The 22984-nt window shown below is 43.2% G+C and overlaps 1 protein-coding gene across 1 annotated transcript; it reads right to left on the reverse strand.

Moving 5' to 3' along the window:
- LOC149441006 (guanylate-binding protein 3-like) lies at positions 1-22719 on the reverse strand. Its single transcript, XM_089657872.1, has 11 exons — positions 22556-22719; positions 22266-22464; positions 22021-22148; positions 20662-20771; positions 18211-18398; positions 14547-14804; positions 10162-10442; positions 3716-3928; positions 3329-3431; positions 1421-1614; positions 1-391 (listed from the first exon to the last, which is right to left on the reverse strand). Exons 2-11 carry the CDS (start codon positions 22450-22452, stop codon positions 176-178), a joined length of 1878 nt encoding a protein of 625 aa, XP_089513998.1. The 5' UTR covers positions 22453-22464; positions 22556-22719; the 3' UTR covers positions 1-175.
- Between the last annotated feature and the right edge of the window lie 265 nt (positions 22720-22984).

Below are 22984 nucleotides of genomic sequence, written 5' to 3' on the forward strand. Positions count from 1 at the left end.
TGAGTTTAAGATAACTATTTTATTGATATATAAAAAACAGGAAGCCAGAACATTTCAGATATTAATTTTTTCAAAGATAATAAAACACACTAGCACAGTGCAATTTTAAAGAAATAAACACAATGTTATCTCTTATATATTCTATATGTCAGCGAATAATATTTTTTTATTAATTCTACTTCTTGTAGAAGGAATACACCGCCCTTACCACGCTTGAAACAAGGAACCCCTTCCATGTAAAAAATTGTGCAACATTGCAGAACATATCAACTGCAGAATCCACCCATGAAGTTTTTTTCAGGTCTTCCATCTCTCCTTTTAAGCCTTTAACCTGTCGGTGGTACATGTCAGCTTCTTCACGAAACCCCTGCCTGGTGTACAAGTCCTGTTCCTGCGTAAACACGAATGACAGAACTGATTAATAGGAAAGGTGTCATAAGAGGGGTTTTTTCACACAGCTCCAATTCTATAGAATTATCTTTGTATTTGGTTACACTTGTCTCTATCTAAAACTTCTATTACCTCCTCACTGGCCTGCCTCGCCGCTGGCTATCCCCGCTTCAGTCCATCCTGAATACGGCTGCCAGACTCATTCACCTTTCCAACCGCTCCGTTTCCGCCACCCCCCTCTGCCAATCCCTCCACTGGCTTCCGATTGCGCAATGGATCAAATTCAAAATCCTAACACTGACGTACAAAGCTGTCCACCATACTGCCCCGTACTACATCACTGACCTAATATCCAAGTACCACCCAACACGCACACTCCGCTCCTCACAAGACCTCCTTCTCTCTAGTTCCCTGGTCTCCTCCTCCCATGCCCGCCCCCAGGACTTCTCCAGGGTGTCACCCATCCTCTGGAACTCCCTGCCCCAACCCATCAGATTATCACCTACACTCCTCTCCTTTAGGCACACCCCGAAAACCCACCTCTTCAGGGAAGCCTACCCCACCCCCTGCTAACTTGCCGACCTCCTCCACTCTTCCTACCACTCCATCCCCCACAGCTATCTCCTCCTGTGCCACCATCCCCTCCCTCCTAGATTGTAAGCTCGAAAGAGCAGGGCCCTCGATCCCCTCATGTTTGGCATTGTATTGTTATTGTTCTGTCACATGTTCTGTCCCCCTTTGTAATGTACAGCGCTGAGCGAACTATTGGCGCTTATTATAATAATTAATTATTAGTATAATAATAATAATATTACCTTAATCTCTACCATATCCCTTCCTTACTGCATCTAGTGTTGCCGACTGCCACCATGTCCAGCCATTGACACATCACTTTCTTTTTGAACTCAGCTTACCCAGTCTTTTACATCCTCGCCAATAACAGCTGTTGGAGACTTCTCCTTGTAGTGCATGGAGGGTTGTTCACCTACCACACACCCCTTGATTTACATAGAGCTCCCACAGCACTTACTTTTTCCTTTGCTTGTATTACTAGGCTCAGTTTTTCTTGGAGCATTCGGTTTTCACTGAACTGCTTCTCCATCAATGCTATATAGTTCATCTCAGCAGTTCGCTGTTTATCTTCAGCTATTTTAGACTCTTGTGACAACTTTAATTCCTTTATTTTATTTTCCAGATCCTCCATGTTTCTGCATGACTTGTTTTCTGTTAAATAAGAAGATCCATTTTTTATTTGGTTGTGATATATCATTATGAAATACCTATACAGCCAAGGCTGAAGAAGAGATGTTTTAAATTTTCCCTTTTAGCTCTAAAATTCGATTGGCTCGCATGCCCATGTATGTGAGCCAGTTTTCTCAATCACAATTCCTTCATCTACTTATCCCTTGGTTCCCAGCCTCTGGCCCTTTTGCTCTAACTGTGTGGCCCTCAGGGACACTGCAGACAGTAGTCTGTGCGGTCCGACATTCTGCACTAATGTCAATTCAGCGTTATGGCTTTGGGCTTTCCCTCTCCCCAGCCTAGATTTGTGGCTGGGTCAGGGGAGAGAAAAACAGTGACTCTGCTATGGCTGCAACCATGGTTTAAGCTCCACTTACCACACAGCAGGAGATGAGGACAATGTCTTTGGCTGAAGTTGCAGCATGGGGAGGCTTGCCCATTAATGCTGGGAGTTGCAAGAACTGATGGGGAATGTAGTCCCCAGGCAGGCATCAAGGGGAAGACTGAGTGGGACTACAAGTCCCAGAAGGACTCACCCTGGAGGGTGAGAACAGGGCTGGGAAATCATTCATAGGACAGTCTTTGACATGGGGAGAGAGAGAAGAGAGCGCTACCTGAAGTTCCTGGTGCCATAATGAGTTGTAGAGTGTCACATAGAACCTGGAGAAGGACAGGTGCTTGGTTTATGTGCTGTGTTACTGCATAGGGACTAAATTGCTGCACCTGTCTAGAGAGTTCTGTGTGTATACAGAGGACCCTGCCCTGGAGCAGAGGCTCCTGGCGTAGGACTGTATACTGCAGGGGCGGACTGACCATTTGGAAACTCGGCCACTGCCCGAGCTTCCGGGGTCAGTAGGGGGCCCCATGAGATGCCCCTGGTACCTTTTTCATAGGCTTTTTTGAGTTTGGGCAAGGACACCGGGGGCCCCATGAGTTGTCAGTCCGCCCCTGGTATACTGTGGTTTGTTAGAGACTGTTTCTCTGCCTGTGTGGGACTCTGATGAAATTGTGGTGTCCACATCTGTGTTGATGTGGGCCTGCAGGGCCCAGCATGCTGTGAAAGAGCATCCAAAACTTCATGAAGAATGAGAACTCTCACCTCCAGGACATATGTTGCTGTATCCAGGATGACTGAATGCTGTTCCCAAACCCTGGGACTCCCAAATGTGCCATCCCAGGTGATTTTGGACCTGTTGGCCATCATAACTGGCTCAAGATGTGGGCCCACTGACCTCTTGCTGCGCTATGGTGGGCCTTTGCTTTGACCACCTTTGCTACCTTCCTGCTTATAGGGACAGTACCATCAATATTTTCTGTGAACCTTAGGATTTGTTCCCTGAAAAGCTCCCTCCCTTGTTTGGAATTGCAACTCAAAATATGAGCGCTCCATCATAGATGTGGGGCCCCAACAATAGCAATCAACAGCTTTTTTCTACTGGCCAGTGGAAGGGGGATAAGTAGGGATTGTGCCTTAATAGCCCCTGTGTGTGTTCCCTGTTGTTCAGTGCAGTGCATTGACTAAGGTCAGAATCTAGGAGGTCTAATCTCTGTCCCTGAACCAGGTTGTTGGGTGCCCATTTATTTCATATAGATAACTCCAAAAATAATTATTTGAAAAGATAAAAAAGTAAAATAGAAAAAACTCAATCCAATAATTACAGTAATAATAACAACTGTGTTATTAATAATTTGATACCTTCATCCTTCTTCTGCTGCTCAGTCAAAGTATCATCAGCATTCATAATGGAGATTTTAAGAGATTCTTTTGTCATAATAAAGTCCTGAAGAGCAGACTCTGCCTGCAATAGGAATTCTGATCTAATTATTTTGAAAAACATGTAGAACATTGTAAAAATGTTAAATAGGTTAATAATTATATATTTATTAAAATTGATCACCGATTTGATCCAGAAACAGTGAGCACAGTATATATATTTAAATCTTCTGGACCAAATTTTTGGAACACTTTAATTGTGAAAACGTTTTCAGATGCAGAATTATTGAGGGTTTTTTTTAAATGATAAATAGCTCTATGTTAATGTAAAAATAAAATCTTGTTATGTCACATAAACAGAACACTGACCTGTAGACCTTTCCCTGGTTCCTTGTTGTATTTCTCCACTATCTGCCCCATATCTTCCTGAAACTTCTTGTACCCGCCTGGAGTGCAGTACAGACCTTTCCTCAGGGTTTCATCAAGGTCTTTGCTATGTTTTCTTATTAGCTCCTCACAGTATTTGAGGGACTTCATCTTATTCATCTCTGAAAATTCACGTTTTTTCTTCTCCATGTTCTCCTGTTGGGAAGTTAAAAAGATTGAGGACATGCAGGTGCATCCATTGATTTAACATGAAACTATAAATTAGGGAGATTTAGGGCTGTTTACAATGTACTTCAATGACTAAAGTGACCCAATACAAAGATGCATTCATGGAATATGCTAAGCTATTTACAATCTGTCAAGAGCACTAGGCAGGTGTCAAAAACACTTGCTAAATGCTCCCCTTTCATGTTTAACTTCATGCTAGAAGATGCTGTCTGTTGCAAATAAAAGAGCTTGTAGATAAGAATAATTATGGAGAGCCATTGTTTAGTATGGTTATCCACCTTCAGGAGTTCTGAGACACTGGGGACAATTCATTAAGCATTTGCAACATTTTTCTGCAGGTACGGTCCTTTTAAAAAGCTCTGCACCTAATTCATGAAAAACCTGTGACAGTTTTGTTAGGAGTTCTGACAGGTGTAGGTAGTTCTTATATGCACCATTATTAAAGCACTGTCCCGAAGGACACACAGACCCTGCACTATATCCCAGTCTGGTCACAAAAAACAACAGCAGAGAAAAGCCACCAATAATAACACAAATACTTGTGTCATAATACTATCTCCGTCTCACTTATTATAGAAGTGTGGATTAATAAACCGAGGATTGCGTAATAAAAAATATGGTAGTGTGACAAGAGCAACACCACCCAGAAAGGAAAGTGGTTACTTAAACATCCACGCGGAGTAATGTAAGCTAAGTAATTACAGAAAATACTTTATTTTGATCACATAGATCATAGGGAGGTTGAACACAGGCACAGTGAACATATCAAACGAAATAAAATCATTTAAAAGCACTAAGCGTCTTCATTTCTGGGTAATTAGGGCACATAGGGAACCATATAAGGCAATAGAATTATCTTGCATAGTTCTCTTAAGTTTACATATAGTCCAGTCTTGTATTTGATTTAGCCATGTAGTCTTCAGACACATTCTTGGTATAGGCCAGGATATGTAGAGTAGCTTCCTGGTGAGTGGAGACTATAACACAAAAAGATGGCAGTCAAAAACTATAAATAACGTATATATCACACCAACTCTCCCCCATAGACATGAACTGTTGCTCCAATTACCTTCTCAGTAATTTCGCTGTCATACCAGCATGATGAGTGTGGAGACTTCCTGGGTAACCACCCCAAGTGAAAAAAGATCCACAATAACAAGTGATTCTAAGGATATATATAAAATATATAGATCATAAATAACAGGCAGGGTCCCTGAATAAACACAAAAAAAATATGTGTATGAGGTATATATTACCATCAATGATGATCAAGAAGACTTCACGTCGACTTGAAATAAGATCAGGTCCTTTCTGCTTGTTTAGTTGTATATATATGGATGGGAGGCCAGGTAGTCTCAGAGCAACAATTTATGATCAATTATTTATGATCTATATATTTTATATATATCATTAGAATCACTTGTTATTGTGGATCTTTTTTCACTTGGGGTGGTTACCCAGGAAGTCTCCACACTCATCATGCTGGTATGACAGCGAAATTACTGAGAAGGTAATTGGAGCAACAGTTCATGTCTATGGGGGAGAGTTGGTGTGATATATACGTTATTTATAGTTTTTGACTGCCATCTTTTTGTGTTATAGTCTCCACTCACCAGGAAGCTACTCTACATATCCTGGCCTATACCAAGAATGTGTCTGAAGACTACATGGCTAAATCAAATACAAGACTGGACTATATGTAAACTTAAGAGAACTATGCAAGATAATTCTATTGCCTTATATGGTTCCCTATGTGCCCTAATTACCCAGAAATGAAGACGCTTAGTGCTTTTAAGTGATTTTATTTCGTTTGATATGTTCACTGTGCCTGTGTTCAACCTCCCTATGATCTATGTGATCAAAATAAAGTATTTTCTGTAATTACTTAGCTTACATTACTCCGCGTGGATGTTTAAGTAACCACTTTCCTTTCTGGGTGGTGTTGCTCTTGTCACACTACCATATTTTTTATTATCCCAGTCTGGTGACTGTCCTTTTGAGCGTTGGAGAAATTGCTTGTGAATTTGTTGGTGTACAGAGACAGATTAAAGTGCTCTGAACATGGCTACAGTGTGTATACATCGTTGAATGTGCCACCCCTCCACCTGTCACCAGTTTCTAGGACATTATTGAGTATACATGAACACTGGTTGCTAGGATTCTGGATAGCTGACAGCATCCTGGAAACCAGTGTGGTCCAGAGGATAAACATGTACTGAAGATGTAGTGTCTGTGATATGTAGTACCCAGCCTCTGTATCCCCTCCACCGTGCCTTCATGCCATAAATTCATGTGCCTGTTTTATCACAGGTACCTGATTTTTCCACAAACACCGAAATCCATTGGGTGGAGGTATAAAACCTTAACAATTTCAGGAACTGAGTATCATATTATTGTCGGGCATTTATTAGGGCCACAACTATCACACTTTAGGGACCTCTGAGCTTTAGAGCTGTCCTCAGAAAGTAAAACCTGATTAAGGGCATTTATACGACTTTCACAGGTGAGCCCAAATCATTTCAACAATTAAATAGTTAGGCGCAAGCCTAATCTGTTCTCTTTTGACCTTCCGATATACAATGAGATATATATATATATATATATACAGTCAGGTCCATAAATATTGGGACATCGACACAATTCTAACATTTTTGGCTCTATACACCACCACAATGGATTTGAAATGAAACGAACAAGATGTGCTTTAACTGCAGACTGTCAGCTTTAATTTGAGGGTATTTACATCCAAATCAGGTGAACAGTGTAGGAATTACAACAGTTTGCATATGTGCCACCCACTTGGTAAGGGACCAAAAGTAATGGGACAGAATAATAATCATAAATCAAACTTTCACTTTTTAATACTCGGTTGCAAATCCTTTGCAGTCAATTACAGCCTGAAGTCTGGAACGCATAGACATCACCAGACGCTGGGTTTCATCTCTGGTGATGCTCTGCCAGGCCTCTAATGCAACTGTCTTCAGTTCCTGCTTGTTCTTGGGGCATTTTCCCTTCAGTTTTGTCTTCAGCAAGTGAAATGCATGCTCAATCGGATTCAGGTCAGGTGATTGACTTGGCCATTGCATAACATTCCACTTCTTTCCCTTAAAAAACTCTTTGGTTGCTTTTGCAGTATGCTTTGGGTCATTGTCCATCTGCACTGTGAAGCGGCATCCAATGAGTTCTGAAGCATTTGGCTGAATATGAGCAGATAATATTGTCCGAAACACTTCAGAATTCATCCTGCTGCTTTTGTCAGCAGTCACATCATCAATAAATACAAGAGAACCAGTTCCATTGGCAGCCATACATGCCCACGCCATGACACTACCACCACCATGCTTCACTGATGAGGTGGTATGCTTAGGATCATGAGCAGTTCCTTTCCTTCTCCATACTCTTCTCTTCCCATCACTCTGGTACAAGTTGATCTTGGTCTCATCTGTCCATAGGATGTTGTTCCAGAACTGTGAAGGCTTTTTTAGATGTCGTTTGGCAAACTCTAATCTGGCCTTCCTCTTTTTGAGGCTCACCAATGGTTTACATCTTGTGGTGAACCCTCTGTATTCACTCTGGTGAAGTCTTCTCTTGATTGTTGACTTTGACACACATACACCTACCTCCTGGAGAGTGTTCTTGATCTGGCCAACTGTTGTGAAGGGTGTTTTCTTCACCAGGGAAAGAATTCTTCGGTCATCCACCACAGTTGTTTTCTGTGGTCTTCCGGGTCTTTTGGTGTTGCTGAGCTCACCGGTGCGTTCCTTCTTTTTAAGAATGTTCCAAACAGTTGTTTTGGCCACACCTAATGTTTTTGCTATCTCTCTGATGGGTTTGTTTTGTTTTTTCAGCCTAATGATGGCTTGCTTCACTGATAGTGAGAGCTCTTTGGATCTCATCTTGAGAGTTGACAGCAACAGATTCCAAATGCAAATAGCACACTTGAAATGAACTCTGGACCTTTTATCTGCTCATTGTAATTGGGATAATGAGGGAATAACACACACCTGACCATAGAACAGCTGAGAAGCCAATTGTCCCATTACTTTTGGTCCCTTACCAAGTGGGAGGCACATATGGAAACTGTTGTAATTCCTACACCGTTCACCTGATTTGGATGTAAATACCCTCAAATGAAAGCTGACAGTCTGCAGTTAAAGCACATCTTGTTTGTTTCATTTCAAATCCATTGTGGTGGTGTATAGAGCCAAAAATGTTAGAATTGTGTCGATGTCCCAATATTTATGGACCTGACTGTATATATATACTGTATATACCTGCGTGCGCAGCCCGCACCTTTCGGAAGTTATTAGTGTACATAGTTACATAATTTCCAGTAGCCGCAATTGCGTCACTTCCGGTTTTGTAACCGCCGTTGTCTAGGAGGTGGATTGAGGGTCTCTATACATAGCAGTGTGGCAGCCTGGCCCCACACCTACTGAAGAAGCCCAGAGGGCATACAACTTATAGGGAAGGAGCCACACTGTGATTTGTAAGCATGTCTGTGATCCTGGCTTTTTGCGATTTATTTCAGGTACTTATATAGCGCCATCTATGTACGCAGCACTTTACATATCTATTGTACATTCACATCAGTCCCCAACCCTCAAGGGGCGTACAATCTAAGGTCCCTAACTCACATTCATACATACACATACTAGGGACAATATAGATAGGAGCCAATTCACCTACCAGCATGTCTTTAGAGTGTGGGAGGAAACCGGAGTACCTGGAGGAAACCACAAGGAGAACATGCAAACTCCAGGCAGGTGGTGCTGTGGTTGGGATTCAAACCAACGACCCTAGTACTGCCAGGCAGAAGTGCTAACCGTTTAGCCAATGTGCTGCCAGATGATAAGTATTGGGTCCCTATTGATGTGGAATCTGTTAAACACAATTCATAGAACTTAAGGTGCTTTTTTATGTGACTGCAATATATAGTTTTTTAGTAAAGTTTTAGTAAAGTTTTTAAGCTGCAGTACACCAAAGAGGAAAAAAAAAATCCACACTCGATGAAGGCTCCTGCTCTCTGACAGTTCTTAAATAACAAAGGGGTGGGGCCACCCGATGACCCCACCCCCTTGTGACAACGACTCAGCATTCCCCGGTCGATGATGCCACAAGGGAGTGAAGTCACCCGATGACGTCATCAGGTGGCCCCGCCGCTTTGTTATTTAAGAACTGTCAGACAGCGGAGCCTTCATCGGTGCAAATCTCTTTTTTTTTTTCTGCCGGCCAGCATTCATTGATTAACATTTGATCTACTTTGGGGAACATTTATCTTTTGTTTCTTTTTGATAAAGGACTTGTCAGAAACTGGTGTTGTTTTTTTCTCACTTTTTACACTTTTTTGGTGAATGAGTAGGGGGAGTATGTACCCATATTCATTCACATGGGGGGGCAGGATCTGGGGTCCCCCTTGTTAAAGGGAGTTTCCAGATTCTGATAAGCCCCACATCCGCAGACCCCCACAACCACAGCCCATGGTTGTGGTGAAGAGACCCTTTCCCCAACAACATGGGGACAAGGTGCTTTGGGGGGGAGCCCCCCTGCCCCAAACCACCCCCCCATGCTGAGGGCATGTGACCCAGTATGGTTCAGGAGTGGGAAGGGCTCTCAATTGTCCCTCTGCTCCCTTTTCTGACCAGTCGGGCTACACACCATTTTTTTTCTTCATTTTTCATTGGCTGCATTCGGAATGAAACAAATTGCATATGTCTACTTATGACATTAATTGATATTGGAGTCCACTACAGAAGGTGAGCGTACATATTGCATGGGTGATTAGAATAGTAAGAATATATCATACACTTTGGTGATGGACTATTGACACTGTATCAGAAGGTGTTTTACCTTATTATTTTTCTTTGTTTAGATTGAGATTTTGCGCTACATTTTATGTATGATAATTGTGTATGAGGTGGTGAGAAGAACTATGGATGTTTAGCAGCAATTTCTCTGGACACACTGAGTGGAAACCAGGGGCGGACTGACAACTCATGGGGCCCCCGGGCAATAGGGGATCATGGGGCCCTCGTGTCCTTGCCCAAACTCAAAAAAGCCTATGAAAAAGGTACCAGGGGCATCTCATGGGGCCCCCTACTGACCCCGGGCCCTCGGGCAGTGCCTGAGTTTCCAAATGGTCAGTCCGCCGCTGGTGGAGACACTGTGCTGATTGTTTTCCTATATATTTATAAACCTACAATGTGCTGTTTCTGAAAGATGAGTTCAGAGTCCTTGAAGGACTTTTTCATGAATATCTGAAGAGCTTCTTTCTCAAACTGTGTGCTCAGCTCTGTAAACTCTTCGTCCGTCTCTGTGGGGAATTGTCCTCTCTCTCCCATCATCTTCTCATAGTGTTTAGTTGCTTCCCGCACAGCTGCTTCATTCTCTGCCTTAGATATACTCATCACTATATTCTCCATGGAAGTGACTTCAGAAGACATTATGGCGTTTGTGTAGAGGGTCACCAGCTCTCCCAGCACTGAGAATGGAAAAGACATTTAAGAGGGTCATAAACAGGGTCGATTTGGAGTGTACTTACACAGAATGGAAAATCTGCTTCTTTCAGCATCCACATTATCATTTTGTTGTGCCTTGTGTAGCTATGATGTCTTCTTCCCACCTCATTTTTAACCATAAAAAGCTTGCTGCTGAGGTTGCCTCACATTTAAAACACTATATCCATGGATATACAAAAAACCTGCAACTCCTTTTAGATAACTTGAATAGTCACGTGGACTGGACTTGTCAATTCATATAGAGGCATATCATTGTATGGAGCAGGGGCGGACTGACAACTCATGGGGCCCCCGGGCAATAGGGGATCATGGGGCCCCTGTGTCCTTGACCAAACTTAAAAAAGCCTATGAAAAAGGTACCAGGGGCATCTCATGGGGCCCCCTACTGACCCCAGGCCCTCGGGCAGTGCCCGAGTTTCCAAATGGTCAGTCCGCCCCTGGTATGGAGCCAACAGAAAAGCTTCAGACGGTGACAGAGTTCGTTGTAACAGTGAGAATGCTGTTTGGGGATTTGATTAATTTCTATTGCCATTTGGAAGATTAGGGTAATTTCAGTACAGCTGCTGCTGATTCTGTGTGTATTTTCTCTCCTAACTTTGCACTGCCTTGTCTTGATTGTTTGGGTCAACTTACACTCACCAGCCACTTTATTAGGTCCATCTGTTCAATTGCTCGGTAACACAAATTGCTAATCAGCCAATCACATGGCGGGCAACTCAATGCATTTAGGCATCTAGACTTGGTGAAGATGACTTGCTGAAGTTCAAACCGAGCATCAGAATGGGGAAGAAAGGGGATTTAAGTGACTTTGAACATGGCATGGTTGTTGGTGCCAGACGGGCTGGTCTGAGTATTTCAAAAACTGCTGATCTACTGGGACTTTCACACACAACCATCTCTAGGGTTTACAGAGAATGGTCCGAAAAAGAGAAACTATCCAGTGAGCGGCCGTTGTGTGGAGGAAAATGTCTTGTTGATGTCAGAGGTCAGAGAAGAATGGACAGACTGGTTGCTGTGACATTCAAATGGTAGGGTCAGAATTTGGTGTAAACAACATGAAAGCATGGATCCATCCTGCCTTGTATCAGCAACTCAGGCTGGTGGTGGTGGTGTCATGGTGTGGTGGATCCATCCTGCCTTGTATCAATGGTTCAGGCTGGTGGTGGTGGTGTCATGGTGTGGGGGATCCATCCTGCCTTGTATCAATGGTTCAGGCTGGTGGTGGTGGTGTCATGGTGTGGGGGATCCATCCTGCCTTGTATCAGTGGTTTAGGCTGGTGGTGGTGGTGTCATGGTGTGAGGGATCCATCCTGCCTTGTAGCAATGGTTCATGCTGGTGGTGGTGGTGTCATGGTGTGGGGGATCCATCCTGCCTTGTAGCAATGGTTCAGGCTGGTGGTGGTGGTGTCATGGTGTGGGGGATACATCCTGCCTTGTATCCACGGTTCAGGCTGGTGGTGGTTGTCTCATGGTGTGATGGATCTATCCTGCCTTGTATCAATGGTTCAGGCTGGTGGTGGTGGTGTCATGGTGTGGGGGATACATCCTGCCTTGTATCAATGGTTCAGGCTGGTGGTGCTGGTGTCATGGTGTGATGGATCTATCCTGCCTTGTATCAATGGTTCAGGCTGGTGGTGGTGGTGTCATGGCGTGGGGGATATTTTCTTGGCACTATTAATATGTACCTAATAAAAAGTGGCCGGTGAGTGTGATCTGAATGCTAAATTCCTCCAGTCCTTTCATAGCTTGATACCTGGACTTTAATGACAGAATGCTTACACTTACGGCCTTCAGAATCCAATATAACCTGATAACAGATGATCATAATCTCTTATTGTTCTCTGATTGGTTAGTTGAACTGGCAAAACAAAGCTTTTAATCAGATTAGACAACAGTTGGTGCATTTACAGTATGTATTAAGTTTGCTTTTACCTACCCAGCAGCACTCCACATGGAGAATCTTCCTTCTCCAACCCAATTAAAGATCCCTTGCTCACAACTCAGGCACCACTGGAGGATTAGTCCGGACATCCATCCTGAGGACTTTCCATAGCAGCTACAAAACCCCTTCAGTGCTCCTTGCTTCCTTCAGTAATAGTATACTATTTGAATTATCTCTACTTTCAATGGTTACTTGTTTAACAAGCTGTGTTCATTGTTAGGTCTTATCATGTTTGTACATCAGTGCACTATCACAGGTGGGATGTATTCTTGTCTTTCTGGACACCCCTATCAAAGTGTCCTCTCCCTGCTCACGCTTTGCTACTGGAGGAAAAGAGGTTTTACCTCCATATGTGGAAAGACTTGCTCACAGTAAGAGCTGTGAAAATGTGGAACAGACTCCCGCAAGAACTGATTTAAAGAAAAATGCTGGGGAAATGTATTAATAATGCACAGAATAAAACTGGCTATTAAAATTTACATGTAAAGATTGTTGATCTAGGAAAATAAATTTAATCTCCAAACATGGAAAGGTTTCTTCACAGTAAGAGCTGTGAAAATGTGGAATAGACTCCCTCAAGAGTTGGGTGTGGCCAGCTCAGTGGATTGCTGTAGGAAAGTCCTGGATTCTTTCTTGGATGCACAGAATATAACTGGATATAACATTTATAGGGAAAGTTGTTCCAGGGAATATCTGATTGCCTCTCGGGGGATCAGGAAGGAATTTTTTCTTCTGCAGGAGCAAATTGGATCGTGTTTTGCTGGTTTTTTTGCCTTCCTCTGGATCATTTGTGGGTGTAGGATTATAACTTTTTTTTTTTTTTATTAACCTCCCTAGTGGTCTGATTATTTCCATATTTCTGTGCTCAAAGCGGTACATTTTTTGCATGGAAATATGTTTTTTTTTTTATTGTAGGCCTGTAATTTTTAGGAATAACTCACTGAAATCTGTCCAAACAAGAGTCTATTAAACATCCCGGATATGATAAAATTTGAAACACGAAATCATACATTATAATTTAATAAATAATCATAATCAGTTCTGATTTACTATCGCTGTTCTCTAGCCGGTCTAAAATCGGTTTTGACCTAAAGGGACGCTTTTTGGACGCCATGGACGTTTCTCAGTTTCAAGGCAGAAAGAACAGTAAAAATGCAGGCAGGGCGCTGGACAAAGCACTCGGGACAAAATGTATGTGAAATGGGTTGATACAGGAATGTTATACTATGTGATTTTAGTGTATTTAGTGAATGTCACTTTTTGTCATTTTCAAATTTCCCGCCAGTTCCGTCCCCCGTATGTCCCAACGCTCGCAGGGGACCGAACCCAGATGACAGATGCCGGCATCCGCCGGATTACATTGCCGGGGACACTGCAGGAGGCTACAAAAGCAACATTCACTAAATACACTAAAATCACATAGTATAACATTCCTGTATCCAACCATTTCACATACATTTTGTCCCGAGTGCTTTGTCCGGCGCCCTGCCTGCATTTTTACTGTTCTTTCTGCCTGGAAACTGAGAAACGTCCATGGCGTCCAAAAAGCGTCCCTTTAGGTCAGACGCGGTTTTAGACCGGCTAGAGAACAGCGATAGTAAATCAGAACCACTTGCAGAATTGAGTGATAATGATTCGTGGGGGAAATTCCTCATCAGACACTGAAAACGATTCTGCGACTGAGCTCAGCGATGTGCGAACTTGGCGCTCTATTTCACATTTCTGTGTTTTTGGTTTGATTATATTATTGAATTAAATGTATTATTATTATTTTTTATGATTATTTATTAAATTATGATTTATAATTTCCGCATTTCAAATTTTAACATCCCCGGGATGTTTACTAGACTCTTGTTCGGACAGATTTCAGTGAGTTATTCCTAAAAATTACAGCCTACAATACAAAACGCCAAATCTCCATGCAAAATAATGGTACCACTTTCAGCACCAAAAATCTGAAATAATCATACCGCCAGGGAGGTTAATGAAGTTATGAAAAGCAGACCCCCCCCCCCCTTCCCCTTGATGTAATCTACTACTAAGAAAGTAGCAGACCCCTAATCAGTAAATACTAAACGTTTAGCTTTAAATCACTTTATCAAAACGTTAGGGAAGATACGCTTACTTTTCCCAGTTGCTACGTTAATTTGATCCAGATATTTCACTTCAGCATTTGTGTAAATGTATGTACAGAACTTCTCAGCTTGAGCCAGAAATGTTAAGCTGAGTTCTTCCTCCGACACTTCGTCCATCCTCTGAAGCACATCGCTGCTCCCGGAGGGAAGGTCAAAGACGAAACATTTCCGGGTCCTGAAGTACATGCGGATGCATCCTCTGCAATGGTTACGTTCTTTTACCCTTCTGGGGTTTTGCACAGCATCACCTTTTAAAATCCAAAAAAAAAATATAAAATTCTATAATTGCTCTCATTATCCTTACATTACAGAACATACCTTTGCCGGTTCAGTTAGCACAGAAGCACAAATGTAATGTTCTGAGCGGGAAATTATGAAATTCACAGTTCAATGACCATAGAATAGTATCACTTTGGGCCAATGTACAGCATTTTAGGTTCTCTAATTAACAAAATGCATTGAATTCAACCTGAGTCTTATTTTACTAAAAAGTTAATGAAATCCATATCCTCACAAAATACATTGAACAAGTGAGCGATGGGTTAAATCTGAACTCCAGGTAAACCACTAAATACACAAATACGATATATACATGGGAACGTATAACGTGCGTTTTGCACGAAACATGTCAGGGGAATCCCCTATTTTGACGCTGTTGACTACTAGATGAGGAATTCCTTTGAGTTATGCCTGAAAACCTTTCTGCTGTAACATATGTGAGCGTTCTGCATTTTTTAAACATTTTTGTGGATTCAATAAACGAGATTACACTATTAGAAACCATTTTGCCTCCCGGGCTCGTTACCGTATTTTTCGCCGTATAAGACGCACCTGACTATAAGATGCACCTAGGTTTTAGAGGCAGAAAACAGGAGAGAAAAAAAATTCTGAACTAATGGACTGCAGACACAGTACAGGAGATGACCAGAGACTGCGGACAGCACAGGGATGACCAGAGACTGCGGACAGCACAGGGATGACCAGAGACTGCAGATAGTACAGGAGATGACCAGAGACTGCGGACAGCACAGGGATGACCAGAGACTGCGGACAGCACAGGGATGACCAGAGACTGCGGACAGCACAGGGATGACCAGAGACTGCGGACAGTACAGGGATGACCAGAGACTGCGGACAGTACAGGGATGACCAGAGACTGCGGACAGTACAGATGACTGCTGACCTTTGGGGAGGTGGGGAGCGGGTACCTGAATTTGACAGGTACCCGCTCTTCCGCAGAGTTGTTCTTTCATCTTACCTGTTCCTCTATCCAGTCGCGCGCTGTCTTCCCGGCTTCTGTAATGGCGCTCGGCATGACAGCCGGGTGCCCAGTGCGCATGAGCGAGAAGCACTTGCGCTTTGTGATTGGTCCGGCGGCTTCTGGGATCTGTCATGTGTCCCAGGTACCGCCTTACCATTCACAAAAAGCACCGCTTCTTGCGCATGCGCACTTGGCACCCGGCTGTCATGCCCAGTGCCCACACTACAGAAGCCGGGAAGACAGCACGCCGCTGGATAGAGGAACAGGTAAGGTCCCGCTGCAGAGCTGAGCGGGCGGCCCAGTATTCTGACACGGCCGCGGTGGAAATACCGGACCGGCCGCTCCATATTCGCTCCATAAGACGCACTGACATTTCCCCCCCAGTTTTGGGGAAGAAAAAGTGCGTCTTATATGGCGCAAAAATACGGTATATCTCGAGCCAACTAGGGAGGAGTGGATCCAGGAGTCTGAACGGCGTTGGACCTTCTGGTGAGCCTGTGATGACCCCCAAGTGTGAGTGACACCATTCCTGGGAGTCTGCTGCAGCCCTAGATGACGCCATTCTGGTGACCAGACCCTGAAATCTCCACGGATTATTTACATACAACGCTCAGTTTGTATGTACTTCTGGTAAGTACATTATTGTACTATCACCTCACGGAGTAGCCAGACGTATATCACATCACTTTGACCTCTGCAATATTGGAAAACTTTACATCAACAGGACTTTCAAGTTTTTGCTTTATGAAGGGATAATCCATTCGAACATTCTGTTTGCATTTGATGGTCATTACCACAATCATAATTTCAGCGCTGCATTTTTTAGATTTTTATACATGGGAACCCTTTTACTCTACAGATCTTATCCCTCTCTCACCCTTTGATTGCACAGTGATAGGAAAAGCAGCAGACTGAGTCACTCTGCTTTCTCCTTCTATGCATGTTCTTTGCACCACAATAAAAAGGGACTGCATACCTATAACCCCCCCCACCACCACCACCACCACCACCACCACCACAGGGCCTAGAAGGGAGAAGTCTTCTAGATGCAAGTTCTTGGCAAGCCTTCAGGGGACAGTTTAATGTGTACCCAATCCCTTGTCCTGGGATCAGATACCAGTTGCCAGATGGGCTGGTAATCTGTGCACTAAGGGGGCCAAGAGCTCCTACGAGTTTTCACATTGCTAAAAATCCACTCAGGGGACACCACACTCCTAGAAGGAGCTTACCTTACTAAGTACTGTAATGGTTCCAGCTGGAGCTGTCATTTTTGCAGTATGCTAGAGAAGGAAACTGTCTTCATTCTGTTGTTCTTCAATCAAATCACATAACCCTTTTACCCTATACAAGTTGAATCTCCTTAATCCAAAGAAAACCAAGCCCATGGACTGTTTTTTTTGTGTCTGGAAAATGCATGTTGCCTGGTTGTGCAGGAAAATAGGATGACCCAAAACCAGCAGCTTTTAAGTGATCAGTGCTACATACTGTATATGATTTATGTGAATGAATTACCACTTCTCTGTTTAGTATCACTTTAACCTCCTAGCCCACTATAACTAACCTTCTAACCCATTCCAACCTAAAACCCCACTTGCTTGTCACTCCAGAACAGTGGCAGCCTCCTTCATTGTGTGCACTCCTCATCCAGAAATCTTCTTTGACATTGCCTGGTCCTTCACAGTGATTTCCAATTGGCTTGAATAGGACTTTACTCCTACACTGGAACCTCTAGGACAGTGTTTCTCAACCTTTTTCCAGTCAAGGCACCCTGAAAAACTATGGACAGTCCCAAGGCACCTTTTAAAATTATGGACAGTCCCAAGGCGCCCCAATCTAAAATGTGAAAAACTTTTCTAATATTGTTATATAACACAGCAACATCCACACATGTAGGACACCCAATATTAGAGGTGATTTATTCTTCCAAAGCAAATACACTTTTGCACCCTGGTACTGACTAGTATGCCCATGTTTCTCTTCTTTCTCAATTTTTCTCCATCACGGAGCTAATGTGACCCCAGCACTGATGGAGAAGGGTGGGGGAGGGCCAAACTAGGATGCTGTGCCAGCAGCTGACATCCTCCTTATCAACTGATGATGTAATTGGTTGTCAGGATGCCGGTGGCTAGAAGGTTGTAATGGCGCACAATGAAAACCTGTGGCTTAGTGTAACTAAAAGGCAGGCTTGTTCCACCCGCTGGCTTGTATACATGTTTTTGGCAATTTATAGACATTTTGCCAAGGCACCCCTGAAGAAACCTCAAGGCACCCCAGGGTGCATATAAATCAATGGGATCTCGCTGCGCCAGAGCCCATGATAGACAGGATCATGACCTAAGCTGTCCCTGTAGTTACTACAACATTTTCTCTATAGTTGCTATAAAATAACTCACTGATTTGTGGTGCCAATGCACTCTCCATGTACTCATCTTCGGTGATCGTTTTTTCATCACTCTCCAGCTTCAAGATAAAATCTCTCACTGCCCAGATGAAGATGGGGAAGTGTCTGGAGAACTCATCCTCTTCATCTTCATTGTCTTTAGATTTCACCTTAATTAAATCAGCCAATTCACTGACAAAGCTGTTAAAGTTAAGTAAAAATGATAAAATTCAAATGCTTTATATTTATTCATAAGATCAATTTCAAGCTTTGTTTTATGATTTTAAAGAGTAAGTTCACCTTTTTCAAAAACCTGCCCATGCCGGTAATGGGCATCTGTAGATAAAAACAAACTGTGCAGCTTTGGCCAAAGTTGAATAATGCCCTTGCCATAGGTGTAGGCCATGTACATACCTCATGGAGCCTGACTAAAAGACTCCTAGAGGCTGCATCAACTTTTGTAAGGATGTTGCTAAGAGACTCCCGGTTGTGAAAGTCCATTTCCATCATTACAAGAATGAGCTCTCAAATGCTGAGCTCAGATCTATTGCATCAGGGGAGAGAAAGTGCATGTGAGGGGTTTTGAACCCGAGAAAGAGCTCATTCCTGTGATGGCTGGCATGAACGGTAAGAGTTGGGAGTCATAAAGATGTCATTTCTGACTTTTTCTGGGCAGGCATTGGGAGATACATAAATAGCTCACCTTGTTTTCTCTCTCTGAATGGAAGAGAGAGATAAAATTGTATCTCTCTCTGTCCTTTCAGAGAGAAAAAAAAGTGTAAAAACAAATAAATACATTGATGAAAATAATAATACAAAAACAAAATAAACAAAAATCAGTGCCAGGGTTAGTGTTTGGGTCAAGGCCAGGGTCAAAGGTCAGAGTCAGTATTTTTTTTTTTTGTAGCCCCCCTGGAGGTTTTCCCGAGTGTAGCTCGGGGTAAAGTTTCAGCACCACAAGCGGTAACCCCGAGCTACACTCGGGCTTACCATGCAGCGCTGCTCCGGGATCCCAGTATCATTTACCTTGTCCTGCGCTCCCGCGGTGTCCCTCCTGCAGTGTCCCCTGTAATGTCCTCCGGCGGATGCCGGCATTTGTCTTCCGGGTTCCGTTCCCTGCGAGCGTCGGGACGTACGGGGGACGGAACTGGCAGCAAATTTGAAAATTACAAAAAGTGACATTCACTAATTACACTAAAATCACATCGTATAACATTCCTGTATCAAACCATTTCACATACATTTTGTCCCGAGTGCTTTGTCCGGCGCCCTGCCTACATTTTTACTGTTCTTTCTGCCTGGAAACTGAGAAACGTCCATGGCGTCTAAAAAGCAGCCTTTTAGGTCAAAAGCGGTTTTAGACCGGCTAGAGAACAGCGATAGTAAATCAGAACCACTTGCAGAATTGAGTGATAATGATTTGTGGGGGAATTCCTCATCAGACACTGAAAATTATTTTGCGACTTTGCTCAGTGATGTGCGAACTTGGCAATCTCCCCCCTAGGCTTGGGGCCTCAGCCGAGCTCCCTCCGTGACTGGACAGTGGATTCGAGACTCAGGCAACAGGCGGGCAACCTACCCCTGAGCAGGGGTCTCGGGCAACAGGCAGGCAATCTACCCCTGGGCAGGAGTCTCGAGCAACAGGTGGCAACCTACCACTGGGCAGGGACCTTGGGCAACAGGCGGCTCATGCAGAGCTGGGGAGACTCCCAACACTGGGGTATTGCAGAGGGTTACAGTCCTGACCTTTTAAGGGTCTGCAGAGTGTGCAGGGGGGATGGCTGGGGAGGCTCGGTCCCCCTCACCCAAGCCTCCCAGCATCTTTCTGGAAGCAAGATGATTCCAGCAGCATGGACAGGAACAGAGAGTGGAGGGCTGCTTCCTGTGCGGGTCTTTTGAAAACCATGTGGGATGCGGCCCAAACCCTGTCCATGGAAGCTCCACAGACATTGGAATGTGCAAGGGGGAATGGAGGGGTGGAGGGATATGGCGGGGGATGGGAGAGGCACTGGCAGTCCGTGACACTCCTGCTAGAAATCCAGTGAGCTTGCAACTTCCCATGGACTCTGCAGGTGCTCAATATCATCCAATGGGAGTTTAGAAACAGTCACACATTTACAAAGATGGCACACAGTTGGGACCATCACTTGTAATTACTAAGCAGTCTGTGGTCATACTCATCAGATTTTAATTTAATTGTAATACATGTCATAAAAGTACAATACTCTTGAGCCGGGGAATGCCCAAAGGCTCTGTTATGTAAGTTTTACTTTGGGTTTTTTTTCATGAAAAATTGAATAAAAAGATTTTATGAAAAAAAAAAAAGTACAATACTCAATAATCTACATATCTGTACTAAAAACAGTCATATCACGGTTTCACAGGACATTTTCTGTAATAAGTAATTATTATTCCAATTGTAAATAAATCACTTTATATTATTAATGACCATGAAGTATAATACCAGAGTTTCTCAACAGCGTCCTCATCAATTGTGCCTTTGCTGTTATAGACCAGAGCGCTGCTCAGTATAACGGACAGACAGAAAATTTTCATGTCATTGCTCTTGTCTCCCTGTAAATTAATAATAGATTTTATCAGTGTGTGTCTAAAATAATGTCTACCAGACACACCAAATATATTCAAATTTGAACAAAAAAATGACATTTGGAGAGGGGAAGTTTGAATATTGGTGGTGTTTGTGCATCTGACTAGCTGCACATGTACGGTTATGTTTTGGACAATCAGAAGATTGGATCATTCATGGTGGGGGGCTCTACTGATTGAGCAAAAAGTTGGCCTGAGAACTTTTAGGCCACCATCAAATGTCTTTGGACTTTCAAGCTTTGTACACTTGTATGTATGTATGATGGATTGAGAACCTCAAACTGCCATCCTAGAAAGCATACATGAGACCACCACACTCATTATTAAAAGAGTGCCCTTTATTTGTAAGTGATCATTGTCAAGTGTAGGACCATTATTAGAAACCATGGGGCCTCATGTAGCCTACCTGATATTCCCAGAGACGTTCAATCCACTCTACCTCTATGTTGAGGCAGCAACATGCAGGACTCTGTCACGACGGGTTAGCCTTGCCACATTGCAGTTACAATGCTCACCCCGTGTAACTTACTTTTACACCGCACCAGTGTATCCCCCCTCTAACACAGGGGTGTCAAACCATTGGGAGTCATGCTTGTAACTGTCAATCTTGCAATGCCTCATGGGAATTGTAGTTTTGCAACAGCTGGAGGGCTGCCAGTTTGACACCCATGCTCTAACACATGAAGGGGAAGGAAGTTTGGGGGATTGGTCAATCTGCTCCGTCAGCCCCCACAGCACACAGCTCTAGGTTTAAGGACATTTACTTTTTCCTTGTCTTGCTGTCAGATGATATGCATGTTTTCTTGCCTTTCATCTACATGCTTTCAGAAAGGTCCAAATAGCACACACCTGTCAACTGACAATAGCCTCCCCAGGAACAACCCATCACCATGGCAACACTAGCAGTGGCCAAATAGTTGCCAACATTTGAAAATATTTAAGACGGACACCTTAAAAAGTTAAAGAAGAAAAATGTCCACGTTTTTTGTGAGGGGGTGACCAAAGTGGGTTGGACCATTGAAGCATGTGTGACATTACAATGTATGGCTTGTAGTGTGGTACTTTTACCCTGCTATATTTGCAATATTTTGCTATATTTAATTTTTTTATTTTCGCTATATTTGTATATTACATCCAGGTGTGGATGGGTTTTAAGAAACCCTTATTGGATAATATGGTATGTCTCAGATGTCAAGGGTCATTAGTTATGACTCACCTTCTCCACATCACCCAGACCCTCTGTATCCAACAAAACCAGTGTATGGTTCTCCTTCGTGGGATGGGGGACACACCACATCCAGATACCTTTTGTCTTTGACTGCACCGTGGCCCCCAGTGCAAAACCTGCAGTGGTAAGATGGATTTAAAAAATAATACATTATATATATATATATATTTTTTTTTTTTATACTGTATGTAAAGTATTAACAAAATCCCTTTGCCCTTAATCCGTCGTCTCACCTCTATGAGCTTTGGCCAGCTTGTTCATCAGGTAGGACTTCCCTGTGCGGTACATTCCTACAATTCCCACCACCACCACTGGCTGATCTATCCTGGACAGGATGCTTGCTGCCTCAGGTTTGACCTGGAGCGTACCATCCTTAAGGTTTTCAATCAGACACACCGGAGCCTCCATTCTGATTGCCATCTTTACTATGTCCTAGAAATATTTCAAATAAGTCTATTTGGACAAAAGCAATTCGCAGCACAACCTGTACTTTTCTGATTGAAACTCCTGATCGTACACCTACCTCTTTACTGGTCTGCTCGGTGGGCAAAGAGCTCTTCAAATTTGTATGACTTCTTCAGTCTTGTCGGTTGTTCACTTCGATCCAAGAAAGGGGCTTCAGGAACAGCAACCAGCTCACACTTTGCTCAGCAGTATCCTCACGAAAGTCACACAGCATTGTAAAGGCTTGTAGTTGTTAAACAGATATGTGTGGAAGAAGGAAACTGAAAGTAAAGTTAACATCGGCCCATATTGTGGGCTCTGGTTTAATACTACAAGAAAATGACACTTTACAAGTTCTGCCTATGAAATACACAATATGCCTCTTTATTATGACATTGTGTTACACTTACAGAACTCAGAGGCAGACATCTATTATTATACAGTATTTATAAAGCGCCAACAGTTCGCTCAGCGCTGTACATTACAATGGGGGACAGAACATGCGACA

This window comes from Staurois parvus, unplaced genomic scaffold (genome assembly GCF_062004578.1).
Source record: "Staurois parvus isolate SC_StPar_1 unplaced genomic scaffold, SC_StPar_1.0 ptg001037l, whole genome shotgun sequence".
Lineage (NCBI taxonomy): Eukaryota > Metazoa > Chordata > Amphibia > Anura > Ranidae > Staurois > Staurois parvus.

Coding starts and splice junctions, on each gene's coding strand:
- LOC149441006 (XM_089657872.1), bottom strand. CDS start 22,452: ATGGCAATCAGAATGGAGGCTCCGGTGTGTCTGATTGAAAACCTTAAG. Junction 20,772..22,020: donor GTCTGGGTGATGTGGAGAAG/GTGAGTCATAAC, acceptor ATTAATTTACAG/GGAGACAAGAGCAATGACAT. Junction 10,443..14,546: donor TAACGTAGCAACTGGGAAAA/GTAAGCGTATCT, acceptor TTCCATTCTCAG/TGCTGGGAGAGCTGGTGACC.